The sequence below is a fragment of the Colobus angolensis genome, unplaced genomic scaffold (genome assembly GCF_000951035.1).
Source record: "Colobus angolensis palliatus isolate OR3802 unplaced genomic scaffold, Cang.pa_1.0 Scaffold506, whole genome shotgun sequence".
NCBI classification, from domain to species: domain Eukaryota; kingdom Metazoa; phylum Chordata; class Mammalia; order Primates; family Cercopithecidae; genus Colobus; species Colobus angolensis.
In genome coordinates this window covers 319,097-346,813 of record NW_012118555.1, presented here as the reverse complement: position 1 = coordinate 346,813, position 27,717 = coordinate 319,097, and the positions used below count along the sequence as shown (strand labels likewise).

General features: G+C 46.8%; 1 protein-coding gene across 1 annotated transcript in view; it reads left to right on the top strand.

Annotated features, from left to right (window-relative positions):
• URB1 (URB1 ribosome biogenesis 1 homolog (S. cerevisiae)) overlaps positions 1 to 27,717 on the top strand; it is a 78,768-nt gene that overhangs the window by 16,762 nt on the left and 34,289 nt on the right. Inside the window, exons 6-21 of the mRNA XM_011960128.1 lie at positions 314 to 399; positions 2,004 to 2,129; positions 3,159 to 3,283; positions 7,140 to 7,335; positions 8,951 to 9,088; positions 11,811 to 11,984; positions 13,134 to 13,263; positions 14,339 to 14,455; positions 15,567 to 15,679; positions 17,993 to 18,112; positions 20,103 to 20,219; positions 20,673 to 20,811; positions 21,657 to 21,827; positions 22,886 to 23,082; positions 25,002 to 25,220; positions 26,399 to 26,578. Of these exons, the coding sequence (XP_011815518.1) occupies positions 314 to 399; positions 2,004 to 2,129; positions 3,159 to 3,283; positions 7,140 to 7,335; positions 8,951 to 9,088; positions 11,811 to 11,984; positions 13,134 to 13,263; positions 14,339 to 14,455; positions 15,567 to 15,679; positions 17,993 to 18,112; positions 20,103 to 20,219; positions 20,673 to 20,811; positions 21,657 to 21,827; positions 22,886 to 23,082; positions 25,002 to 25,220; positions 26,399 to 26,578 (2,348 nt within the window). The remainder of the gene's footprint in view (positions 1 to 313; positions 400 to 2,003; positions 2,130 to 3,158; positions 3,284 to 7,139; positions 7,336 to 8,950; positions 9,089 to 11,810; positions 11,985 to 13,133; positions 13,264 to 14,338; positions 14,456 to 15,566; positions 15,680 to 17,992; positions 18,113 to 20,102; positions 20,220 to 20,672; positions 20,812 to 21,656; positions 21,828 to 22,885; positions 23,083 to 25,001; positions 25,221 to 26,398; positions 26,579 to 27,717) is intronic.

The window sequence follows — 27,717 nt, the reverse complement described above, 5'->3', positions numbered from 1 at the left end:
TTAGAGACAGGGTCTTGCTATATTGCCCAGGCTGTTCTTGAACTCCTGGCCTCAAGGGATCCTCCTACCTTGGCCTCCCGTAATGCTGGGTTTACAGGCATGAGCCACTGTGCCTGGCTTGTTGATTTCTTATGTCATGGAAATGGTTATTTCTACTGGAAACTTGTGTAGTTAAAAAAAAAAAAAGAAAAACTTAAAAAAAATAAAAGGTAAAAGGCATTGTTTGCTGTACCACTTAAACAGTAATATTCTCTTATCTATTCTCATTTTCAAAATATTTTTTAATTTAATGCTTTGAAACTTTTACTTTCAGAATTTATTCCTTGCATTTTTAGCTCGGGGATAAAGGAAGATAGGATCTCTACCATCAATATTTTATTATCCACACTGAAAACAAAGGTACGTGCTTGGTGATCAGTGTTTCTGTTGTCTGTTTTCCCTTGAGCGTGGAGATATTCTCCAGTGTTTACAGTACTGTAGAGCTACAACATCTTACGTTATGTAGACTGTTGTATTGGTTGAGTGGGAAATTCTTCCTTAAGCAGAAGCTTGTTCTTGTTGATGAGCATATCCCAAGGCTGGAAGGTTAAGGAATAGCTGAAGCAGCCAGTTATGTCCAGACGTGGCTGCTGTTTTATTACAGCAGCAGAAAAGCTGATGGTCAACATTTCACAGCAACCCAAAGTGATCATCGTGGGCTGTCAGTTATAAATAATACTTCATTCACATATCTAGCAAAAGGTTGTTTTGTGTTATGTTCCATATTCTGCCTTTTGCAAGCATCTCATCCATATTTTAAAACTTGCTAAGGATCACTGCCTTTAATACAGAAACACCTTAAATCATCAGTAAGAAAAACTCTGTGACCCTCCCAACATGACAAGTTGTCCGAAGTCCACGTGAAAGTGGCTAATAAGCATGAACGGACTTTATTTTCAAAGTATTTTAAAGTGCTTCTCAACTGGGGGCAATTTTGCCTTCTGTGGGACATTTGGCAATCTCTGAAGACATTTTGGCTTGTCATAACTTGGGAGGTACAACTGGTGCCTAGTGAGGAGACAGCAGGGATGCTGCCAAACATCCTGCAATGCCCAGGACGGCCCCCAAAACAATTACCTGGCCCAAGTGTCAGTAGAGCTGAGGTTGAGAAACCCTAATTTAAAGTAATGCAAATAATGACATACAGATTTTTTTGCCTACTAAAATAGCATTGACTTTTAAAAACGATGGTGTTCAATGCTAGCCAGGGTGCTTTGAATCAGATAGTTTCTTGAGAAGGAAGTGTTGTATCCCCTGTGGAAGATAACAGTTCTGACAGGATGTGTCAGAGGTCTTAAATATGTTCGTGGACCCTGACGTATGGTTGGTCTGAACTGGGGGAGTTTTATCAGAACCACTAGGGGAATGTATTTGAAATATATATACCTGGGCCACACCCCTAGGGATTCTGGGGTAGGTTTGGGTGGAGCTGAGAATTTGTGCCACAATTCCACTTGCAGGAACCAGCGTCACGTCCAAAGTCAGATGCAGTGAAAACTTTGTTCAAGGATGCTAATCACGGCTTTATGGGGAGTAGCCAGACTTCAGAAACAACTAATTGTAAACACCAGGGGAATGGTTAGATAAGTGCTGGTCCACTCGTAGGATAGAATGGTATTTAGTCCCCCAAAATGTTCTACAGGGATTTTTAATGATGTGGAAAAGGATTATGTTTCATAAGTAATCATATATAAATAAAATCTCAGGCAAGAAATAATGAATACATACACATGTATATTGTGTGGGTGTGGGTGGTGACTGAAATGAAATGTGTCAAAATAGTAACTAGGTGTCCTAGGACGGTTGGGAATATTGGTGAATTTCCCTTTTATGTTTTTCCTTTTTTTAAACCAAATTTTCTGCCACTAGCATGCATTATTTTTATAATGATCGGAAAACAGTAAGCACCATTTAAAAAATAATTGAATTCCATGAACTTCATTTGTTTTTATTACTGTTTTCAGGTGGTTCACAATAAAAATATCACAAAAACCCAGAAGGTGCGTTTCTTTACGGGGCAGTTGTTGAACAACATAGCATCGCTGTACAACTGGAATGGGATTACCGACGTGAACCCAGAGAATGTCAAGGTGCAGACACTCTTTAGTTTTCATTGACCTCGTTGTTGGAATTTGATCCTCAGGGTCGTGAGAGGGAGAATTCTCAACGCTGTACCAGACTTGAAGTCCCCTCATTTGATCTGTTTCTTTTGACTGTGGTTATATGGTTGTATTAACCTTCTGCTAATTGCAATAGGATTTTTTCCCCTAATTTCTTAATCATGCTAATATATATGTATATATTTTTTCTTTTAGAAAACTATGATTTCCTTGAGCTGAGCCATATCTTAGTTTTCCCTGCAGCACTTGCCTATTAGACCTGCAGGGTCATCCCGGCCCTCTTTTCCTCATCTTGCTTTACCTCTGCCTTACTGTCCTTCCATTCTTTCATGTCCCGTTGTTGGAGTTTCAAGCCTTGTTGCATGTTTTTTGTTTGTTTGTTTGTTTGTTTTTAACTTCAGGATCCTGAATGTCTAGGAGCCTCATCTACTGACATATGTAATTTGTTTTGTGCTAGTTAACGCATGTGCTAAATTGAAACAGCTGCTCTTAACACTGACCCAGTGCCAGTATATATTTTAATTTCCCTCAGGGTGTTACTGAACATGGACTTGGCCAGAGTAGTGAAGGCGCGGACTTCCTGTTGATGTTATAATAACTCACCTCTCAAGAGTCTACTACTTCACCTCCTTTTATCTTGGAGACTTGCCCAGGTCCTCTTGTTTTGAACATGTTTTTGTATGCTCTAGACCAGCAAGCCTCAGAGGCTGCCTAAAAACACTCCCAAATGTGGAGTTTTATTCAAATGAACAAGAGAAATGAGATCACTTTAAAGCTTTTAAAAATACAGGTTTAAGCTTGTCCCTCTTCAGAGTATTCTTTTATCTTGATCGGTGTATCTTTGGTTGTTGTTTTCATTTATTGTTTGGAATGATACCAAATGTTTAAAATGTTTTCTAACTTGTCATCAGGTAGTTGATACCGTCCTTGTTTTTACTCTAGCTCTTACTCAGATGTATGAGCTTGGGATTTGCATTGAATTTGTAAAAATCTTCATAGGTTTCTGCTGAAGAAGCAGGGAAAACCGTGGTACGGGAGCTCGTTCATAACTTCCTGATGGATCTTTGCTGTTCACTCAAGCATGGAATTAATTTCTATGATGCATCTTTGGGTACCTTTGGCAGGTAAAGTATGACACTCTTGTGGACCCCAGGGTGTGTGTGTTCCTTGGAAGTCACCACATACGTGAGCGTCCAGTGGAACTGTAGTAGGTTAGAACTAGAACTGTGGACGTTATCTAACTCATTTCAGGGTTGAACAGTTGTAGTCCCAGAGAACTTCTACTCGTTGTGTGTCCTCGGGGGCCGTTCTGAGGGTAGCTCTCTATTAGCACTTAGTTAGGTCATGAGATATTTCACCCAGGGAGGTGCTGCAGATGTTTACCTAAAGACAGTGTTCGTCAGCTGGAACTCAGGAAAGGCGTCTGCCTTCACAGAGAGGGTTGGCCCTGACATGGGCCTCACAGCAGTCCTGACGCAGGTACCATTGTTATGCCAACTTTGCAGAGGAGGAAGGTAGTTCTAGAGAGGTCCAGACCCTTATCCTGGTTAAATGGCAGAGCTTGCGTTGAAATCCAGGAAGTCCAGCTCCAAACTGATACTAAACAGTCCTCGCTCTCCTCGACAGGCTGCCCATGAGTCACGATTTCAAAATTGTTTTTATTTTTTATATTTTGTTTCATATTTCACAATTGTGATAACATTTCATCAGTAAGGAAACAAAGTTCAAATCTACTGGTTTTGATTATATTCTTTGAGACTTTCTTTTTGTAGTCATATAATACAGGTCCATGTAATTTTTTTTTTTTTAGTAACAAAAACGGCTTACTACTATTCATCCTATTTGCTTTTTTCCCATTTGACAATAAAAATATTGGCCACGTTTTCTGGTCATTGTAAATGATTTATTTTTTAGTCCTTGTTATTCTATCATCGCATTATATCACAAGGATTTAGGCAGTTTGATTTACTTCTAGTTTCAGTCAGTCAGGAAATCAGGCGATTCCTTCAGAATGGAGTAACGTGGTGGGAATTTTTCTGTCTGCTTATGGTTTTGGACATGTTTTGATTCTGAGGTTACTGTGATTTAACTTGTCACATCATTTCTTTCTTCTTTCATCAGTAAGAATGAGCTCATTTTCCTGCCAAAACACAACAGCAGACTTTTATAGTTGAATAGAATATTACACCATGGTTAAAATGCATGCATTGTTCTCCCTTTTTAAAGCATTTTTCCTCCATGACTAGGCCCCTGAAATAGATGATCATTTGATGGACATATTGAATCAACTTGTGGGTATGCGTCTGTTTGCGGCAAGCTGTGATTTATGTGAATTTTGAAGCCATGGGCAAAAGACAAGTGTTTCTGCATAAGGGAAAGGAAGGAGATTTGTTTGTGAATGGTAACAGAAAGCTTTGGGAACACTGAATTGCATCGTTCTCTGTTCCCCAGTAGACATGTGGCCCACTCCTTCATTTCATTCAGGTTCCTTTGCAGACCTCACCACTTCAGGGAGGCCTTCCCCAGCAGCCCTTTCTGAAATAGTCCCTCCACTGCCAACGGTGCTTTTTGCCTGGCTTAGGCTTCTGACTGTCCATTTATTTGTTTGCTGATTTATTTATTTGCTTGTTCGTTATCACATTGGTGAGAAGTGGGGAGAACAGGCGCCGGTCTGTTATGGGCCTCCAGTCCCTAGGACAGTGCCTGGCACGTAGTAGGTGTTCACTAAAAACTGGTGTTACAGCATAGAGCAAGGATTGGCAAACTTTTTCTACAAAGGGCCAGATTGTATTTTAGGCTTGGCAGCCTACAGTCTGTTGTGACCACTCAATTGTGCCACTAAAGCATCCATAGATGTAAATAAGTAGGTTTACCTGTGTCCCAATAAAATGACACTGATAGGTGCTGAGCCCTACTTTGCCAGTCCCTGGTGTAGGTTAACAGCAGGCAGCTGGGCTTCAATCCTAACTTAGCTCTGAGACCTTCACTGGGTTGGGCATCCTCTCCGCCTCCATTATCTCGTTTATAAAGTGGGAATAAAAGTAGTGCCTGTCGTAGAGAGGTGGTGGTAATGCCTAGAGCAGTGTCTGGCATGTATCACGCACTACGTAAATATTAGTGCTCTCCATTTTATTACGTTGTTGATTAAAGTATGTGTAGTATTTTTAGCTCTCTTTGTAGATTTAATATCCTTTTCGTTTGACAGCACAAACTGTATTTGTTCATGACATCTTCATATTAAGAAAGGATATTTTCATATCCTTTTTTTAAAGGATAGCTTTTCTGATCAAAATGACACTTTCTAATTTGATTTTTTAAAACTTTTTTAAACTGCATGTAAAGCTATCATACAGCATTGTAGTTCTACTGAATTTATAAGGGGGTATGAGACACTGGGGACCCTAGAAACCCTCACTGTGTCGTGCACGAGGCAGAGTCTGAGGGTTTTCCGGATGTTTTGACTTCCCAGGGCCAAGCAGATAGGAAAGGGCGTACTTTCTAAAGAGACTTTGAGGCAGGTGAAGCCTTGTTTCCTGGGGCTTTCGCTGTGCGGATCCTGGGGTTTTACTGCCTTTATGCAAGTTTTAGTCTCTGTGGTCTTCCCTACGTCTTACTTTTTTTTTTTTTTGAGATGGAGTCTCGCTCTGTTGCCCAGGATGGAAGGCAGTGGCGCAGTCATAGGTCACTGCAGCCTCAAACTCCTGGGCTCATCTGCTGCTTTTATTATCTTCTCATACCTTTGAAGATTGTCCACTTTGAGACACCTTTTCAATATTTTTCTACAGTAGATCTTTTCCCCATCCTAGCTTCTTTCAGCTGCTAAATGAAGATGAAGGAATTTGAAATAAGCTAGAAACAGGGAAGGCAGAAGGCCCATGCAGGACCTTGTGCTGTCTTGTCAGATTTCTTGTCAAGAAATAATTTGATGGCACTCTGGACCATGCAGCAACTCATGAGCAGTTCATATAAAAAAAACTTTATTGCCAGGTGTGGTGGTGTGCACCTCTAGTCCCAGCTACTCAGGAGGCTGAGGCAGGAGGATCACTTGAATCCAGGAGTTCAAGGCTGCAGTGAGCTATGGTCACACCACTGCATTCTGGATGACAGAGCAAGACCCTGTCTCTAAATAAAGAAATAATAAAAAATTTTAAAAAGTAAAAGAAGTTCCCCTTTCAAGAGAAAAATGTCTTACCTGCATTTTTTTTACGTTTACACTCACATATGTATTTACATAGTGCTTTTTTTTTTCAGACAGAGTCTCACTCTGTTGCCCAGGCTGGAGTGCAGTGGTGCAATCTCAGCTCATTGCAGCCTCCACGTCTCAGGTTCAAGCGATTATCCTGCCTCAGCCTCTTGAGTAACTAGGACTACAGATGGGCACCACCACACCTGGCTAATTTTTTGTGTGTTTTTAGTAGAGACAGAATTTCACTATGTTGGCCAAGCTGGTCTTGAACTCCTGACCTCAGGTGATCCTCCCGCCTTGGCCTCCCAAAGTGCTGGGATTACAGTCGTGAGTTACCGTAGCCAGCCTACGTAGTGCTTTTTCATGTGTGGCTGGAGGAGGGATGTCAGTAAAATCTCAAAATGAAGTTTGGGGCTTGGATTCCTTCATGCTGGTTTTGCCCTTTCTTTTCAGTAGCCTTGACTTCTAGCTAGACTGGTAGGTGGCTGAGGTAGAGTGAGAGAGAATGTTTTTCTTCCTTTTCTTTAGAAAGCAAATTGAACTGAAGGAAGGGAAGTAGGAAAGAAGAAAGGGAGCAGGACAATCAGACTTTTTCAGTCACTCAGAAGTAGAGGATGGGAGGGAAGCCCTCTGCGGAGAGCTGGAACCCCCAGGCCACAGAACTCCCACTTTATGTCTTGGGGGAAATTCCCCAGGCTGTCATTGCTGTGTCCACTGAGGGCAGTTCTGCAGAGCTGCGTCACCATGAGCTCTCAGGGTGCTTTGACCTCTCCCCATGTCTCTTTCTCTAACAGAGGTGGAAACCTGACACTTCTGCACTTCTTGCTGGGTTTGAAAACTGCAGCTGATGATGAGCTGGTGGCTGACCTTGTGGTGAACATCCTCAAAGTGTGCCCGGACTTACTGAACAAATACTTCAAGGAAGTGACGTTTTCCTTTATCCCACGAGCGAAGTCTACTTGGTTAAATAATATCAAACTACTAAACAAGGTAAAAAAACATGATATTTAAAAGTCTGTTAGCTAGGCTGGGCATGGTGGCTCACGCCTATAATCCCAGCACTTTGGGAGGCTGAGGCAGGCGGATTACCTGAGGTCAGGAGTTTAAGACCAGCCTGGCCAACATGACGAAACCTGCCTCTTACTAAAAATACAAAAATCAACCGAGTGTGGTGGTGTGTGCCTATAATCCCAGGTACTTGGGAGCCTGAGGCAGGAGAATTGCTTGAACCTAGGAGGCAGAGGTTGCAGTGAGCCAAGATCGCGCTACTCTGTTCCAGCCTGGGTGACAGAGCGAGACTCCATCTCAGAAAAAAAAAAGTCTGTTAGCTAGATAGGGGGGCATAGGGAGTTGGGGGAGTGGCAGACGTTCTGATCTGGTAAACTGTACAATATGAAGACCTTTCAGGGATAAAAAGGGATATTTTAGATCATGTAAATTTGGTGTCCTTATCTTCTATAGCATTTTGCCTTTCACTGAGCTGAATTTGAAGTTTATTCCTTTAGAATCTTTTGAGCCAATTTATCTTGTTCATCAAGATTTTGCTTAGAGTGAAGTTAGACTGGGATTGATGAGATGCCTGATTATCTTTTCTCCATCTCGGCTCATAAAAAGCAAAATAAAATGAAATGTCTGATTTGTCGGATAGTTTTTAAAGGTTGCTGCTTCAGTTAGGAAAACTTGAAATAAGCTGTGGAACGTTGGTCTGATGGTTTAAGTGGATGTGCGTTACCTTCCTTTTGATCGTGGTGTCAGCATCTGCCCATTTACAAATGGAGGTACCTACTGTTAGTTCTTTGGCAGTAATGCGTGCCTTGTTTGAACTCTCTGTCACTGATTCATGGTTTGCCTAGTGGTAAAATACCTGGGATTGTTTCTTGTGCCTCTGCCTGGGCCTGGCATTATCTGTAAAACCAGCTTTTATTCTGCTTGAGTGCCTGTGTGCACAGTCCCCACACTTACCTTGGGATAAGGAGGATGTACTCCATCCCTCATTTTGGTACAGATAGTCCCGGGGCCAGCACCCTACTGGGAGCTGTGTCTGATGCAGGGGAGGGGTGAGTGTGTGATTTTTGCAGGCCCAGTATTGAGTCCTTACTTGGCTGCTTACTAGCTATGTAGCCTTAGGGAAATTACCTAACCTCACTAAGGTCCAATTTTGTCACCTGTGAATATATTTTTGTTTTAATGTAAAGTGTCCCTATCCCAAAGGGTTGTCAGGAAGCTTTGAGAAAATGGCTTCCTGATATCCCTTCCTGACATCATTTGTCAGGTGCCTGTCAAGTGCAGCCGGAACTGATAAGTAGTAGCATTCATAGTTCTAGCAGTGATTTATTTGCCATCAGAGGTTTTAAGAGACTCTGCAGACCACAGGTCAAGTTCTGCTCTCAAGGTCCTTTGTCTGTTAACAGCCAGTCTCCTGACCTCATTTGTCTTTGACAAGTAGATTTGGGGGGTTAATCTTCCACTCTGCCTTGTGGGGAGTCTCGGACCTTTACCGCTATAATTATTTGATTGAATGGCTTCACCTTTGGGTGCCTACAACTAGTCTCAGGTTTGAAACTTACTTCCAGGACCAACTAAATCTCTTTTTTGCTTTTCCTAGATCTATGAGGCTCAGCCAGATATTTCCCGGGCATTTCAGACCAGAGAGTTTATACCCTTGCCTCGGCTCCTGGCAATGGTGATGGTGACCACTGTGCCCCTGGTGTGCAATAAGAGCATGTTCACCCAAGCATTAAACGTAAGGCCATGTGATTGCCCCACTTCTGGAACTGCCTCCAGCTAAACTCGCTGGCTACATGATGTGATTATTCTGAGAACCTGCCTGGATGTGGTTTGATTGTGTTTTGTTAGCCTCTGAGGCTTCCAGGACAGAAGCTGTAGTTTGAGATAACCCATGAGTGACAGGTCCACACACTTGGGTAAGGACCTTGGAGCAAAGAGACTTTGCTTCTAGGGACACTGTACTTCATGTCCTTGGCCCTGCTCCATCACACAGCGGGGACCCCTGCATCCCTCCAAGCCTTTCTAGTCCTGCCTGAGAGTGAAAGAATGTCTAAATCAGAAGAAGGAAAGTTCATCATTAAAATCTCATTAGTTTAGAATTTCCAGACATGGTAGGAATGAAATTTGCCTAGCACATTCTTTCTTTTATGGGTTAGGTGAATGGTGTTAAGGTGCCTGGTGAACATACACTTTGAAGGCCAACTGTTTTCAAGCATTTTTGGAGGACATGTTCATGGAAGAAATTGATACTTACATTTTACATGATTATTTGTTATAAAGGTCCCCATGTCCCTTCAGAAACCACATTCTGAGGGGTTCACATGTCTTTCACCACAGCCTCATGGGCCTGGGTGGATGGCTGTGGGTTGTTGGCACACCTGGGTCCTGGGCCCTGCCAGCCCCTCCTAACCCCAAGTTGCATGAGGTACGTGGGGGAGGCCAGGTATTCGGAGGGGTGTCTGTCCTTCTAGGCAGGCTGAGTTGTTGTGTGGCTTCAGGAGGAACAGGTGGCTGCGGTGGGTTGCACAGGCGTGGTTGGCCCTGTGGGAATGAGCACAGTCACTGTAAAGTGGGGTGGACTCCTGAGACCATGTGGTGAGATTCACCGTTTTTTGATACCCCTCCAGGGTTTGTGCTGAGCATGGGTGATGGGGTGAGGAGTAGAGAGGAGGCCTGTGTGGGAGTAGGCAGAAAGGTCTTGTGTTTGTCAAATCATCATAGGTAAAATTGGCACCCAGCTAGCTTGCCAAACTGTTTTAATTAACGTGGGAGACATTTGCATTTCTCAAAGGGCTTGCGGGAAAACCAGATTGAAAGGATTAGTTTGATGAACCTCCTTTATTTTTTATTAATTTTTTTTTTTTCTTTTTTGAGCCAGGGTCTCATTTTGTTGCCTAGGCTGGAGTACAGTGGTGTGATCATAGCTCATTGCAGCCTCAAACTCTTGGACTCAAGCGTTCCTCCCACCTCAGCCCCCTGAGTAGCTGGGACTATGGGTGCACACCACCACACCCAGCTGATTTTTTTATTTTTATTTTGTGTATAGACAGGGTTTCACTATGTTGCACAGGCTGGTTTCAAACTCCTGGCCTCACGCAGTTTTCCCACCTCGACCTCCCATAGTGTTGGGATTACAGGTCTGAGCCACCACACCCAGCCAGATGTGCCTCCTCTGTGGGCTGCATTTGCTCTCCCCTCCAAGCTTGCTCCTGGTAGGCTGGGAGAGAAAAGCCTGTCTCCTCCTCCTCTCAGTGTTGTTTCAGGACAAAGGCTTGTGCCCCTAGAGGGGTGTTCTAGCTCCTGCACGGACTGGCTCCGAGGAAGGAGTCTCAGAGGACACAGCCTCCTCTCCCCCTGTTGGCTGTTGCCATGCCCTGCAGGGCCAGGACCAGGGCCCCTGAGCCCAGCCTTGCCTTCCCTCCACAGGTGCCCTTTCTGAGAGCCAGGACTGTTTTTATGTGAGACCTGGTGGTGCGAGTGCATCCAGGGGCTGGAGCTAGATGATGTTTGTTTGTTTTTTTTTTATTTCTTATGGTTTTGTCTAAAAAACTTTTAAAGCATACATTTTAGAATCAGGAAGAGAAGCTTTAGCCTATTTTAGAAACAGGAAGTAAGAAAGTGTTTGGAAGCAGGGCCCCGGGTTGTTGGTTGAGCTTTGTGCTCCCAGCCCCTTGGGTGTGGTGTGCATGCTTGTGTGGGGCCTGCCTTTGAAGCGATTGTGAGGCCAGCCATCCTTGGCTTAGGATAGTTCCTGTAGTCCTGATTTAGTGTGCAGTGTACACAGAGTGAAGCCGCAGCTGACTGGAATGCTGGGGCTCTGGGGTGTCGTGGTTATTGAGCTAAAAGTAAACCAGAAAAGCTCTTTGTTTCTACCTCACCGCCAGTCTGCAGTGTCCCGGCCAGGGCTTCTCAGATCTCAGTGTTGGAGGGCTCTCCTGGGGATCATGTGAAATGCAGATTCTGCTTGAGTTGTCTGGGCCAGGGCCTGGGAGGATGAGGCGGGAGGATTGCCTGAGTCCAGGAGCTTGAGGCTGCAGTGGGCTGTGATCGCACCATTGCACTCTAGCCTGGGCGACAGAGTGAGACCCTGACTCAAAAAAAAAGAAAACAGTGGCAGAGTGGGTTCTGGTGAGATCTGTTGTTAATGGAGAACATTCACAGTAGCTGAGTAGTTGTCTCAAGGCTTACCAAAGAGCAGATGATAAAAATGAAACTACTGCTGGATGCTACCATTAGTGGTCGTTTCCTGGTAGTTGCTGAGGTCAGACCCAGAGGATATCAGGAGGGTGAGGTACCCAGGTCGCCTGTTCTCACAGTGTAGAGACCAGCTGTTTCATGCAGCTTCCCCTGTGAGTGACCTGAGGAGGGGCAAATGCCAGCCAAGCCCACACTTAGCAAATCTGTGTCCACCAGTGTATCCTAGAGACATTTGTGCATTTAACTCTTTTTCTTCCCAGTTGGACAGCACCTCAGTGAGGCACACGGCCTTATCCCTTATTTCTGTCGTTTTGAAGAGGGCGTTAAAAACTGTTGACCACTGCCTGAATAAAGAGGTGTGGCAGGAATCAGGTGTGTACACAGCTGTGATGATGGAAGAATTTGTGCAGCTCTTCAGAGAAGCCCTGAGCAAGGTAGGCTCCGATCCGGGTTTGGGCTTTCCTTCCAGACCTCACCAGGTGGAAAAGGCCATTCTGGGAGCTCAAGGGTGGAAGCCAAGTGATGTGTCCTTGGAACCGCAGGGTTGGACGGGCCAGCGGGCAGTGTGGTAGCATGGGTGCTGAGGGCCAGCTGAGAAGACCTGCCACTTGGGATTACAGGCAGTGATGTCACAGAGCATGATCCAGAAGTCCTTGTGCAGAGTAAGAATTTAGACGATACACGTGTTCTCTCGCAGGAGTTCTGGCTCTGGTGGGGACCTCATGTTCAGTCAGGAGCCATGTGATGTTGTTGAGGGGTAGGTTGTGTCCTTACCCCTCACCCGTGGCTGCAGGCGCACATGCACCACACTGTGGCCCAGTGAGAAGGCGTGCAGTGGCTCAGGAAGCCCCGCTTGCTTCCTGTGGCTGAAGGCCAGGCTTCTGTAAATTGGCCGGCTGCTCTGAGAGCCCCAGTCGCACAGGGCAGCTTTCCCTGAGCTGCTCCTGAGAAAGTCTTTCTTTGTTCCCAGTGCCTTTTGCTCAGGTGAATGAGGCTTAGGGGGTTTGTTTTAAAGATCAGCACTTGCCTGTTCACCAAATCCTTGCTGTGTATAGTTCTAGAAATTATACTGCAGAACATGGTCGGGCGCGGTGGCTCACACCTGTAATCACAGCACTTTGGGAGGCCGAGATGGGTGGATCACCTGAGGTCAGGAGTTCGAGGACCAGCCTGGCCAACATGGTGAAACCCCGCTTCTACTAAAAATACAAAAAATTAGCTGGACGCGATGGCGGGTACCTGTAGTTCCAGCTACTCAGGTGGCTGAGGCACGAGAATCACTTGAACCTGGGAGGTGGAGGTTGCAGTGAGCTGAGGTCACCCCACTGAACTCCAGCCAGGGCGACAGAGTGAGACTCCATCTCAAAAAAAAAAAGAAAGAGAGAAAGAAAAAGAAAATTATACCGCAGAGCTTACGGTGAATATGGGCCTGTTTTCTCACCACTCTTCCGTCTCCTTCTTACACACAGTCCTATAGACTCGCACCCCACTCCCTGATTTTTGCATCTTGTTGGTATGTTCAGTTCATTTGTCTCCCTTCGTGGTTGAATACAACTAATATTTTGCTTCTTTTTCCCTTTTAGATTTTGCCAGACCTGAACACTATCGTGTGGGTCTGGCAGTCACTTAAAAAGCAAGAGACCAAACCAGATGACAAGAAAGGGAAGAAAGGGAGCGATGGGCCCCCAGCTGCCTGTGAGGCTCGCCAGTGCGGTAAGGGCCCGGGGTGAGGGGGGCCCTCTGCCTTTTGCATGAGACGGAGCTGACACTGGCAGCCTAGGATAGCTCCTATCCAGAGAGTCCTGGAGCAGTTCTTGTTTCAAGGCACCTCTGGCTGTGAATGTGTCTATATCTTTTTTTGCTTAGGGAGAAGAATTGGAAAGGAATCATAGATTGAATTTTAGTATCTGTTAGAAATGTGCCCATCTTTATACAAGTACTGTGGCTCTCTGAAGACTTGAGTGTTGGGTGCCGTGTGCTCTGGCCTTTCCAGCGACGGCAATACCGGGGTGCTGTCTCTCGCTCTGCAGATAGAACTCAGAGCCTTGTTGTTGGTCAGGCATTGAGCTTTGTGTCTTAGGTCTGTATCGTATTTCATCCTTACGGCAGCCCTGCAGGGGTAGGCTCTGCTGTGCGTCCCTGTTGCTCAGATGAAGACATGAAAGCGCAGGGAGACAGAGTGACCAGAACCTGTCCAAGGTCACAGCAGTGAAATGAGGTTTTTTTGTTTGTTTTGTTTTTTTTGAGGCAGGGTCTCGCTCTGTCGCCCGGACTGGAGTGCAGTGGCCAGATCTCAGCTCACTGCAAGCTCCGCCTCCCGGGTTTACGCCATTCTCCTGCCTCAGCCTCCGGAGTAGCTGGGACTACAGGCACCCACCACCTCGCCCGGCTACTTTTTGTATTTTTTGTAGAGACGGGGTTTCACCGTGTTAGCCAGGATGGTCTCGATCTCCTGACCTCGTGATCCTCCCGTCTCAGCCTCCCAAAGTGTTGGGATTACAGGCTTGAGCCACCACGCCCGGCAAAATGAGGTTTTAACCCAGACCCTCTGAACAGTTTTAACGTTTTTACCATGTTGACTCCTTAGATCCAGGTACTGAGAATCTGTCTGCAGCCTCAATGTACAGCATGCAGTTGGCTGCAATGTGGTGCCACACCTGGTTCAGCTGCTCAAGGACAAAGAACCAATATGTTTCCTAATTCAAACTGTTTCTTTCTTTTTCTTTTTCTCTGTATGTGTGTGTGTGTGTGTGTGTGTGTGTGTGTGTGTGTGTGTGTGTGTGTGCAGATGATGCGGAAACCATTCTTTTGAAAGCTGTTCTGCTCCAGGTCATATGCCTCTACCAGAAGGTGGTCCCCCACGTGGTCATGCAGTACAACTTTGACTTCAGCAAGCTCCTGAAAGGTGGGTTTCAAGGGCTTACAGACAAGCCGCCACTGTTCCTGCCAGTGCAGATGGAGGAAGTGCCAGTAAACCAGGGCAGAGCCCTGGAGCCAAGAATCGGGAAGGCTGGTGGACAGTTGACTGCATGCTCCTCCGTCAGCCTGAGAAATTGTACTTGCATCAGTATTTTTTAAATAGCTGGTCTTCCTTAAGTAAATATCAGATGAACACTTGGTAGCAGTGAGAACAATGGAAGAAGCCAGCCAGCTTCCGAGTGCTGAGCAACCGGCATGAATGGCGCACAAATCCAATCATGTGACATTAACTCTAAAGTCACTTTTCAAGGGAACAGGGGTGCAGAGGGTATAGCAGAAACAAGCGTCCTGCAGAAGGGACATCCTGTTCATGCAGAGACACTTTTGACATAGTTACCTCATCTTTTACCCCACTGAGTCAGGTTCAAACTTTCAAAAGTAACATAATGCTTGTCTGGTCATGTTTCCTGAATGGTAAAGTTTATCTGATCCACTTTATAATTGGGCCTGTGGGAGAAGACTTGCAAAAATACCATTCTTGGGATTTATATAAGCTATGGAAATACCCCTTTTCAAAAGCTGCAATTCACTTTTTAATCATTTGAAGGTGAACGGTTCTCTTTGCTGTGGAAATATGAAATTTACTAGAATGTGGCCATTTAGTATTTAGTAGCAAAGGAGAAACCCAGAGAGCCGGCTAGAGGATGAGGACCCAGTCTCAGGCGCAGGTGGCTGCCGTCTCTGTCCACAAAATACTTGCTGTCTGGGGAGCCAGGGAGAACGTTCACGAGAGCCCACCCTGGAGGGTACATGGTGGGTGCAGTGATTCCAGCTGTTCGGGGTCAGTGTGGGCTGTGTGGCTTCTTCAGGCAAGTGGGATTTGGGCTTTTTGTTGAAAGATTTGCACAGACCAGGGCGTGGGGGGACATCAGGCGAGATGTGCTGTGTGAGGGTGAGCACAGGACAGAGAAACGGAACCTTGCATCTACCCTTTTTCTTTCTCCATGGTGAGTTCCATGACCTTCTGGCCAGGGCAGCAATTGCTGGGCACCCACGTCCACGTGACTTTTCTCAGCCTGCCTCTTTTTCACCCGTAGGCATCATCTCCGAGCAGGGCCTTCGAGAGGAGGTGCCTCCCATTCTGCAGCACCACATGCTGAAGGTGGCCCTGGAGCTGCCGGCCAGCAAGTTTCTGTGGTTAAAGGCACAGGTAGGAAGCAGAGCTCCCAGTCTTCTGCCCTAAGCTAACCTGCTGGGCCAGGTGGCTTCTTGGCCTGATGAATTACTAACTGGCTCAGAACCTGATGGGGCAAGACGGAAGAGGTTAAGTGTTCTCATTTTAGAGAGACCCACAGCAGAGGTCCTGATGCATGAACCAGGAGGCCTGGGAACCAGCTTGCTTTTGTAAAATAGGGTGCTTAACATGTCCCTTGCTGCAAATACATTGTTGCTGGGTCCAGGGAGTTTTTGTTTATCTCAACTGTTTTACATTTTTCTCATTTTAAAATAATAAACAAAATAAAATACATTCCTTTTCCTTTACCCTCATCCTGGAAGAATTAAAGATGAGATGAGAATAGATACCAAGTCAGAAGAGGATTGAGGCTGGTGGAAGAATCAGTAGACATTGCCAGCATTTTTTTCTAGGTCATTAATAGAATATCTTCCAGAACTTTTTGGAGAACATAAATCATAAAGGGAAACTCAGGATGCCACAGAATTTTACCCTGGGCTTAAGCCCAGGATGCTGCATCATTTCTATGCAAAGAGGACAAGGGAACATGATCGAGCAAAATTAAGCATTGTCTAAGTGTTTTTCATAATCTGAGCTGATTTATTTTTTAGTGACTTAGATTTTACATGGAACCAATGGTATGGAAATGTATGTTGGCATTTTTACATGCGACATATCCAGGAAGACTTAAGAATGCTGTGCCTCTGGGACTGTGTATCTCTCCCTTGAGTCCCCGTACTGAGGCTCCCTGGCGTCGTAGCTGAGGATCATTCTTCCTGAGAACTTAACTTGCGTGCTGGGCAGGATACGGGTGCTTCGTGTGGCTGCTCGGTTCACGCTTCTTAAAGTCAAGGCAGCTGGGCACAGAGTGTCAGAACCTTCTTCAGGGTCCAGGTTGACCCTGTCACCTAGTATTGGTGACAGTGACCTCACATCTCAGTGGAATGGTGGCAACCAGTGATGCCCGAGCATGTCACCTCCCTAGGATTGGTGGCAATGACCTCACACCTCAGTGGAATGGTGGCAATCAGCGATGCCATGAGTGGTGGGTCCAGGATGGGACACAGGCGGTGCTGCCCAGAGCCCTGCTTGCCACCATTCCACTGAGATGAAGACATGAACACATGACTTCAACAAGTACATGGAGGTGAGGTCATTGCTGCCAATCCTAGGGAGGTGACAGGCTCGGGCATCGCTGGTTGGTTTTTACTCCAGCTCAACTGGGCTCGTGGGATCTTGATAATTTAGTTTGAAAGTGACAGGGGCCTCATAATTTGAAAGAACCGGTATGAATTTATATCCTGTGCCCCACCTTATGCTTATGAGATACATCTGCTGGCTTTGCCTAAGCTAACCAGCACTTCACCATGTTCAGGGTTGTCCTCATTGCCAAGGGCTGCAGTGAGACACACGGGCTCAACAGAGTTTGGATTGGGGATCTGGAGCTCCATGTACTTGTTGAAGACATGTGTTCAAAGCCCAAAAGCCTTTTGAGGAGGATAAATTATGCATAAGCAATCCATTCTGCCAGCACTGGCATCCTGATGAGAGTAACAAGGACATGTTTTGATGGACTCAGACAGCCCTGGGGTCCCTCCTGCTCACCATCCACCAGACAGCACAGCATCTGCCTTGGTTTCCAGTAAACAGCCAGGTGCCTTCTCAGTGCTTCAGTTTCCACATGTAAAATAGGGTAGCAGCTATACCCACCTCACAGGGGTGTTGGGAGAATTCAGTGAGTCAGTGTAAGCTGCGCTCCTCGGATGACTCCAGCACAGGAACACGGCTACCTGTGCTTACTCTTGCTACTCTTCCTGCCAAATTGTGGTTAAAATGAGATGAGGTAAGGACCTGGCAGGATACTGTGTGTTCAGCAAGTGACGGCTCCTGTTATGTTTTGTTTTGTTTTTTGTTTTTGGAGATGAAGTCTTACTCTGTTGCCCAGGCTGGAGTGCAGTGGCGTCATTTGGACTCATTGCAACCTCTGCCTCCTGGGTTCAAGTGATTCTTCTGCCTCAGCCTCCCAAGTAGCTGGAACTACAGGCATGCGCCACCATGTCTGGCTAATTTTTGTATTTTTAGTAGAGACAGGGTTTCGCCATGTTGGCCAGGCTGGTCTCAAACTCCTGACCTCAGGTGATCTGCCCGCTTTGGCCTCCCAGAGTGCTGAGATTACAGGTGTGAGCCACCACGCCTGGCCCCATGGTATGTGTCTAATATATAACTATATATTAAAATTATATATGTAATTATATGTATTAAAAATACATAATATTGTTTAAACTCCAGGAAGGCCCAGATGCAGAAATTATTGGAGGTGAACGATCAGTATTTTACTTACTAATGAAAATGTTTGTGACCAGTAGTCATTTACAACTGAAGTCATCGACCAAACTTCTGATCATGAAGGTGAGCATTTTCTACCAGTTTCTAACTCTGAAAAGCATTTTGTATAGATCTTCCTTATGGTAAGTGTTTAGTTAACAGTTGTTGACTTCAGGAGGTATTGGGATTGTTTTTAGTTTTAAAATAGAAAGTTTTACGGCAGTTAAATTTATTGTGTCTTACACTTAGCCACATTTCTGAGAGGCAGCCTAGTACATTGGAGAAACTTTTTTTTTTTTTTTTTTTTTTAGGTAGGTCATTTCTAGCTTGTTGTAGGCTGACTAAATACTACATTTTGGCTTCTTGGTGTTTATTAGGCAATGCCTCTTTCCTCTTTCTCAGGCTCCGGCCTTCTCCAGGGCTTTCAGCCTTTTTGCCCAAATCCATCACCCACAGCACATGGGTCATCAAAGGCAGTGGAAAGTAATAGGAATTTATTTCCTTCTCTTTTTTTGTCCTTGATACTCGTGTTTCCAGAGCTGTGTCAGGTCTTATGATAGCAGTAGGACATCTACTCATTTCTGCTGTGCAGCAAACAGCTTGGGGGATGCACTATGTTTAGGGTACAGAGGTTTGACCTTCCACTTTTATTTGAAGTGCTGATAACCTTGCTGCACTTACAGCCTTCTCTCTGCCGCTTAAAGAATGTGGCAGGCTAAGTTTTGACCTCCATAGGTTGCCGTTTCCTTCCAGGTAGTGCAGCGGTGAACCTGACCCCAGCTAGATTGCGTCGTCACTGACTGCAAACAGATGAAATTGGCAGTCAGGCTTTCCTTCGGTGCGTGCTGTTGCAGGGCTCTGTGCCGTGAGTCCTCTTAGACCCTGAGTTTCCACTGTCAGACCATTTGGGGAAATCATTTCATCACTTCTGCACATTCAAGTCCTGCCTCATACCAGCTTCTCTTCTGTTGGAAATAGTGAGTCTTGAGGTCTGAGTCTTGAGATCCACGTTAAAGTGATACGATGTGACTGGCTCGTGACCTTGGAGAATTTCATACAGGCTGAGGGTTGAGTAGCTGTGAGGGGTCAAGGTTTACACATTTACCTGGGTCTTTGTGAAAATCCAGAGGTCTTTGGCTCCTAAGTAGCAGCCAAATTTTTTCCCTTCTTTTTATTTAGGAAATGAGGATAAAGGATAAGCAGCCATGAGAGAAGGGATCATATTGTCTTTTTTGTTTGTTTGAGACAGGCTCTCGCTGTGTCGCCCAGACTGCAGTGCACTGGTACAATCACGGTTCACTGCCATCTTGAGCTTCTGGGCTCAAGTGATCCTCCCATCTCAGCCTCCTGAGTAGCTAGGGCCACATGTGCGTACCACCACTAACCCGGCTCGTTTTTTAATTACTATTTTCTGTAGAGACAGTCTCAACTATGTTGCCTGTGCTTATCTCAAGCTCCTGGGCTCAAGCAGTTCTCACACCTCAACCTCCTGAAGTGCTGAGATTACATGCATGAGCCACTAGGCCTGGCCAGATTATATTGTCTTTGAGAGAGCGTAGAATGATTTCTTTGTTTCCCTCAACGATGGGGATATTATTTTGAAAGACTAACTTTCAGAGAAAAATGGGATGAAACTTTCACCCCCTGCATGCTCCTTGGGCATGTGGTGCTGGAGCACAATGAAACTGCTTGACCTCCCACAGAAAGTGGGTCCTGTAGGCTGGATGTGGTGGCTCATGCCTATAATCCCAACACTTTGGGAGGCCGAGGTAGGCAGATCACTTGAAGCTAGGAGTTTGAGACCAACCTGGCCAACTTGGTGAAACTTTGTCTCTGCTAAAAAGTTACAAAAATTAGCTGGATGTGTTGGCGCATGCCTGAAATCCCAGCTACTCGGGAGGCTGAGCAGGAGAGTCGCTTGAACCTGGGAAGCGGAGGTTGCAGTGAGCTGAGATCGTGCCACTGTACTCCAACCTGGGCGACAGAGTGAGACTCCGTCTCAAAAAAATAAATAAATAAATAAAAGAAAGTGGGTTCTGTTCTGACTTTTTCACTGGTGCCTACTTCCTGGCAGATTCTGCAGGACACGGGGGTGTTTGAGCACACCTGGAAGGAGCTGGAGCTTTGGCTGGAGCATTTGGAGAACACCGTGGAAGAGAACAAAGAGACTGTGATTCAGTTTCTGGAACGCGTAAGCGCATATTTCCCACATAAAGGAACATGCTCAGAAATAATTATATTAACTTCTTAGCGTAATCGAGGCATTTTTGATGCACCAGCACCAAAAGGCTTCTTGGCCTGACTGACTTCCTTATTCTTGCTGAGACTTCAGAATCTTAGTTTTAGAATCTGTAAAATAGGTATATATTACAGCATGCTGTTTCATTTCCTTTTGGAAATTTGTTTTTGCATAGGGGAATAGGGGCATACCAAAAGTGATATTAAAAGCAGTGCTATACTAAAAGGAGATTTTTTTTTTTAATTCCACAACAAAAAGTTTAGACCCAACTTCATAGGAAAATTGTTCTAATCAAGGATTGAACATATTATGTCACTTCCCTTGATTTTGAGCAGTGACATTTTTTGGCTTTTTCATTTACCTGTGACCATCTGAATGCTTTCTACTTGGCTCTTTAATGCCCAGATTTTATTGACATTGGTGGCGAATCCCTATTCATACACAGACAAAGCATCTGACTTTGTCCAGGAAGCAAGCACGCTGCAGGCCACTATGATGAAGCAAGAAGCCGATGACATGAGCATTCCCATCTCCCACATTGACGGTATGTTCTACTCTATCCCTGACATAGACGGTATGTTGCACTCTATCCCCTACGTTGACTGTATGTTCCACTCTATCCCCCACGTTGACGGTATGTTCCATTCTGTTCTGTGCTGCTCAGAGGTCTGAAGACCCAGCCATAGTGACATGTTAAGAGATTGAGAACAAGAACTGCACTGATGCCCTAGGCCAAGTGCACACAGTCCCTTTGCAGCAGAGACCAGCCTGTTTTGGAAATGAAGTCTCCTTATGTGCTCATGTAATAGGAAACACTTGCTGTTTTATTTGTGTAGTATTTACTGTGTGCCAGGTAGAGTTTTAAGCTCTTTATAAGTCCTAACTCATGAAAATCTCATAAGCAACCCCAAGAGAAAAGGATATTATTATTCTCCTCATTTTATATAGAGATCAGACAGCTGGGGCACAGAGAGGTTTAGTATAATAACTTGCTCAAGCTCATACAGCTACTACATAGCAAAGTCAGGATTTGAACCCAGGCACTCTGGCTCTGGCCTGTGCTTTAACCCTCACACTATTTTGCCTCTCAGATTTTGGCTTGTTTGCCTGAATATCTGGGTTAAAGTTCCTGGGCTTCTTGTGTCACTTGAGGAAACTTCAATCTTTTATCACCTCAGCTGAATATCCTGCATTTTATCAGACAAAGATATGAAAGATTTCATAGGCAATGTCTTGTCTGTTCAGGGTCAAACTGTATTAAATGCTCCCCCAAGAAGAATGTGGCTTTTTTCTTTTTGCATGGATTCTGCTCCTGCCTCCCTGTGGGTATTTGCAGTGAAGCCCTTCAGCGGCTGTCACATCATCTGGATTCTCCTCTTTCTGTCTCAGATGTTCTCGACATGGTGGATGTCCTGGTGGAGGGCAGTGAAGGCTTGGATGAGGAAATAGGGTTCACATTAAATGAAGACATGATCCTGCTCACGTTCCCATTCAGTGCTGTGGTCCCTGCGGCCCTGGAAGCGAGGAATAAGTTGCTCCTTGGGACAGGTGGTGAAGCAGGTACCTGTGTATAGTCAGGATGTTCTGGCTGCATCTGGCCGGCTGGTCTGTGCGGGGTGGGAGGTGGGATTCCGGGGGCTGTGGGATCAGTTGCTGAGAATCCAGGGCAACAAGAGGTCAGAATCTCCAGGGTGATAGCTACCCAGCCAGCAGAGCTAGGAGCACAGGGGTGGGGATCTTGGGGCTGGCTAGGCTTTTAGGAAATTGGTCATTTGAGCATGCGTCTGAAATAATGTGTTTGCCTGGCTGCCCAGACAGCCTCTGTAACAGTGGTGTTTTTTTGTCAATATTTATTCTTGATATGCTGATGCAAAGGATGAATCCTTCATACTTGTTTTCCAGGCAACTTAGACCCAAGGAAGCGCTCACAGATGATGGTAGTGTGATTGGTCGGGAGAACTCAGGCTTTGCTGCAGTAACAAATAAGCGCTGACTTGTCAGTAGTTTTAGTACATAAGAGTCTGTTTCTAGACCTTGCTATGGTCTAGTACAGGCCAGGTGGCTCTTCTGGTTGGCTGTCCTCCAGGAAGTTGGACAGGGATTCAGGCTGCTCCCATTTTGTAGCTATGCCATCTCAATTTGTGGCTTCCAGGATCACCATGGAAAGGGAAGTGAGGGTGGACAGTCAAGCAAAGGGTGTTATGGCCTGGAAGTGACTCACCAGGCATGTGGTCCCAGCCTTCACACGAGAGACTTGTGTGCCGAGGCAGAGTAAACGGATCGCTGAGCACCTAGCAAGTCTGGTCCCAGATGGCTTTTGCCTGGCCGCTTACATGCCTGGGTCTTCACTGCTGGGCCTCCTTCCCAGTGAGTGAAGACCCAGGCGTGTAAGAGGCCAGGCAAAAGGGAGCGAATGTCTGACTTTGCTCTATATGTTTAAAAAACCAGAGCCTAGTACAGTCTCCAGTAGTAGCACCTCCTTCCTGCGGTTGTATGTCCCCTCGTGGAGTTGCATGAATATCTCAGGGTCTTGCGTGTGTGGAAGAAGGTGGTGTTGGTAGGTCACAGAAGGGTGGGCCCAGCCAGCCCCTTCCCACATGCATCTCGTTCCTTTGCAGCGGAAAACGTTGTGACGTATCTGACGGCGGTGCTGACTGACCTCCTCCACACCCAGAGGGACCCCCTGGCTCTGTGTCTCCTGCTCCAGGCGTATGACAAGCTTGAGCCTCCATGCCCAGTGCCTTGCTGCCACCAGCTCTCCCGGTTTAACAGATACTACAGCCTCTGGATCCCAGAGCAAGCCCGAGAGGCCTGGGTGAGCTGCAGCCACAGCTGTGGTCACTGCTCCTGTGCAGGGCTCTTCCCGGGGTCACGGCTGGCTGGGCCACAGCTGTGTAATTGGATAGCCAGACAGCCTGCAGGGTGAAATTTCTTACCCTAAAGTCCCCTGCATAAGAGAGGAAGCTAAGTAGTATCCCTGGTGCTCAGCTAACATAACTGAACACACAAGACTCAGTGATGCAGCCAAATTAAATTTCCCACTGGCTCCCTGATAATGATAATAGGTTAATTCCTCGTTCAGCCTGGGGCAGGAGTGTTGCCTTTCCCTTTTTTTCCTTACCTTGTTATCTGTGCATGCTTGTCTCCTGGCTCTCCTCTGTGGACCTTAGCATGGCCCTAGACAGACTGTACTCGGCTGTCACACGTGGCCCCTCAAGGCCTCCAGCAGGGTCTCTTCTGCTGAAGCTGGGGAAGGAAAGGAAAAAGTGTATTTTCTTTTGCTGGGGACTGCGTTCTCGTGATGGGGTTCTGGCTCCAATGCAGAGTATTTACAGTGCTGTGCGGGGCACGAAATCTGTGGTATGCATTTTTGTGCATTCATTTCATTTTCGCTGTGTTCGGAAAAGCAGACAGCTTAGACCCTCCTTGTCTTGTGATATTGGTAGCAATAGCCAACAACGATTGCCTGTTTTCTGGGTGTTTTTTGGAGGCATACCCGGCCCTGTACTAAATGTACTACATGTATTTCTGGCCGTTTAATCCTCACTGAAACTCTGAGAAGTAGGCCGGGACTCTCTCCGTCCTTTATGCACATAGGGAAACTGAGGCACAGAGCGGTTCCAACACCAGTCAGTGGCGGAGTCAGGATTCGGCCCAGGCAGTCTGGCTCCAGAGCCCTCGCCCACATTGTTGCCACCTTCCCCCACACGTAGGCCACAGTGATAGCCAGACAGCAGCTTTATGTGGAGGTATTAGAGGTTCCGTCCTACCCCTCATGGATGCTCGGAGAGGTTCTGTCCTGCCCTTCATGGATGCTCGGAGAGGTTCTGTCCTGCCCCTCATGGATGCTCGGAGAGGTTCTGTCCTGCCCCTCATGGATGCTCGGAGAGGTTCTGTCCTGCCCCTCATGGATGCTCGGAGTGGGTGTCCACCTTCTGTGGAATAAGACTCAGCAGTGGTTCTCACCCTCCAGGGTGTGTCGGAACGCCCCAGAGGGCCTATTCAAACTTGACTGCTGGACTCCAGCCGCGCAGTGGCCCGGCAGGTCTGGGTGGAGCCTGAGAATTTGCATTTCTCATGTATTCTCCTGATGCTGCTGCAGGCCTGGGGAACACTGGCAACCACCGAGTTTCAGGGCATGTTACAGCCTTGGGTTGTATTAGCCTAAGGAAGTCAAATGGAGTTATACAGCATAAGCCACATGGAGTAAATAAAGGAGGCAGCTTGGTAGTTACGTTAGAAGAAATGAATAATTTCAGTCTGAGGCAGAAGGGCTCCAGAAATTTCTGTGTTCTGCCCATCTTCTTTCCTTCTAACAACATATTCAACCTGCAGCTCCTGGGGAAGGTCTTCCAAAGGCCACTTGCAGAGCGGGCTCCTCTGTAGGCTGATTTCCCCCTTTCTAGTGATTCTTGTGATTCACATCCGGCCTCTGTCACACGTGGCTCCTGCCTGTGGGACAGGCTCCTGCCTTATTCTCCAAGGGGTGTAGATCCAGCATGATTTGGGCCTTCACGTGTGGTCAGCGGAAGTGCTCTAGGAAAGTATGCATGACATGGTACCAGAACTTACTCTACTGAAGGAAAACGCCATGCGATCCCGTGTTTGTTGGTCCTGTCCCAGCACGAGCTTCTTTGTGAAACGTCCGTTTGTTGTATGTTACCCATGCCTATGACTGTTTTCATCCATGGTGATGTGTCTTTCTCTTCCCCGGCCTTTTGCTGTCTCCCTCAGCTGCTGCAGGCACAGGGTAGCCCCTTGCCCCCTGCCCTTCCCTCGGCCTCCTCCTTCACAGCCCTGCTGCAGGCAGCCTACGAGAGCCAGTTGCTTCGGGACAAGCACATCCAGGCGCAGCTGCAGGCCAGCATGCCACATCTCCCCATGCAACAGGTCCTGCGCGCAGCCAAGCAGGTGCTGCTCTACCTGCGGAGCACCGTGGAGAACTTCGGCCAGGTCAGCGTTGCCCCATCCTCCGCATGCTCCAGAGCTCTGCCACCAGAGAGCTCAGCCTTCTCTGAGTCGGGCCCACAGCTCAGCGCACTCTTGCTCTCTGGAACTCACTGCAGAGGCAGTTTAAGTGCTGTTCTGTCCAGACCTCAGCTGCAAACTCTTCATGTCCCTCAAACTCGGCATGTCCCTGCAGATGGGAGTCAGGTCAGCCTGACTTTGTTTTCAGGGCAGCTCTGGTCAAGACAGAGCCCTTCCTATGGTAGACTGCGTTGGTGGTCCTGCTGGGCCTTCGTTTTTTTGTCACCAAGCCTGGAGTGCAGTGGTGTGTCATAGCTCACTACAGCCTCGACCTCTCAGCCTATAGTCCCAGCCTCTCTCAGCTGGGACTATAGGCATACACCACCATTCCCAGCTAATTTTTGTGTTTTTTGAAGAGATGCGTTCTCGCCATGTTGGTCAGGCTAGTCTCAAACTCCTGGGTTCAAAGTGATCTGCCTGCCTCAACCTCCCACAGTGCTGGGATTGCAGGCATGAGCCACTGCACCCAGCCCTCCCTCTTTCTTTCTTTTTTTTTTTTTTTCCTGAGACGGAGTTTCGCTCTTGTTGCCCAGGATGGCATGCAATGGCAGGATCTTGGCTCACTGCAACCTCTGCCTCCCAGGTTCAAGCTATTCTCTTCCCTAGTAGCTGGGATAACAGGCATGCACCACCATGCCCGGCTAAATTTTGCATTGTTAGTAGAGACGGGGTTTTGCCATGCTGGCGAGGCTGGTCCTGAACTCCTGACCTCAGGTGGATCTGCCTGCCTCAGCCTCCCGAAGTGCTGGGATTACAGGTGTGAGCCACTGTGCCTGACCCAGCCCTCCCTCTTAAGTTTATTTGTTTAGTAGCTGGCTGATGAATTTCTGTTCCTGATGTGGTTCAAGGGATTTTTAAGTTTTGAGGTGGGCCTGTCCCTTTCAGTTTAGGGACACCTTTGTGTTTCACCAGGGCGTAGGAAGACACATCTCTTATTTGAGAAATGGCATTGCGTTGATGGTGTCTCACACACTCTGGGAGGAGTTGCCATCTCAGCCTGCCTCCCGAGTCTCCTGTTGTGAAAACACAGGCTCTGGAAGTCACTGCCTGGTGGCTGTGAGCCCTTCTTTTCCCTGCTGAGGCTCGTGCTCTTGTTCTCACAGCTGGGCAGAAGCGTGGGCCCGCCCCTCCTGCAGCTCTTCCTGGATCTCCTCAGGCGCCTGGTTGTCCACTGTGAGCAGCTGGATGCCCAGAACCAGCAGAGATGTGAGGCCGCCCGGGCCGAAGCCGACCTCTTCCTCGACATGGAGTCTGTGGCCTCACTGGAGTTGGCCAATGATCAGGTACTCCCACAGGTCGCTTGTTAGCCTGTTCTCAGAGTCATGGGTAATGGCTTTCTCTTCACTTCTGATTAAAAACAAACATGGGTCCATTGTGGGAAAATCGGGAAATGTAGAAACTACAGCAGAGATCATAAAAACTTCCTAGCACCCGCCCAGTGTGCGATTTAATTTGGGCATTTCTGTTTCCAGTTGCTTTTCTGTGCACCATCACCCTCCCTGCAGACAGCTTTCTCTCACACTATGTGAGGTGAGCCTGCTGAGAAACAGTGTGAATAGCTGCAGCTTGTGTTGAGTGAAAGGTGGGCAGCAGGTACTGCTCTTCACAGGAAATAGACCGCTCCGAGAAGCAGCAGCCGTTCTGTCCTGTTGGGAGTTTTGGGGAGCAGACTGTTTAATTGGGGCCAGGATGACTATTTCTCTCACAGTTTGCCATGTAACCTGTTTTACCAGGTTCAGGAGGCAGATATGTTCCTTGTTTCACAATCTAATTGAAATATACACTTTTTTCCTTTGACTTCCGAGTTGTCTTTCTGGGAGGTATTTGCTTGTGAGGGACCACCTGTTAGCCAGTCAGCGTGAGGCAAAGCATTCTCAATATGTAATCGTGCTTTGCTGTTTTTAACTGGTAAAGCTTGAGTGGAGACTATGATAGGCTCCTCTTTCCTTCCCTGAGAATAAATAAGGGAAGAAAATTTCTTTCTGTCTCTGGGAACTGGTGGAGTGTCGTTGGTGAGGAGTCGGTTCAGCAGGGCTGTGTGGAACAATTGAATGAAATTATTCTCTAATCCAGCAAGGATGCTCACCTGCATTCTGCTCAATGTTTACTCAGTTGGCCAGGTCAGAACTAGTTTGGGGGTTTTGTGGGGTCACTCGAGGCCCAGTCTCCTCCTGACAGTGGAGACAGGATTACTTTCAATTCAGGATCGTAGACACGGTGGTTTAATTCCAACCCACTTTTCCCAGACACATGGTCTCATCTAAACTGACATCACCCCAGCTGTAAGTAGACACCCCTGTCCCTCAACCAGATTTATTTAGGAGGGCAAGGCCACTGAGGAGAAGCCAGCAGCTGATTGCTCTTACTCACGTGGTGGTGTTTCTCCACGGCCCGCCCCCCACACTGAGTGACTGTAGAGAGC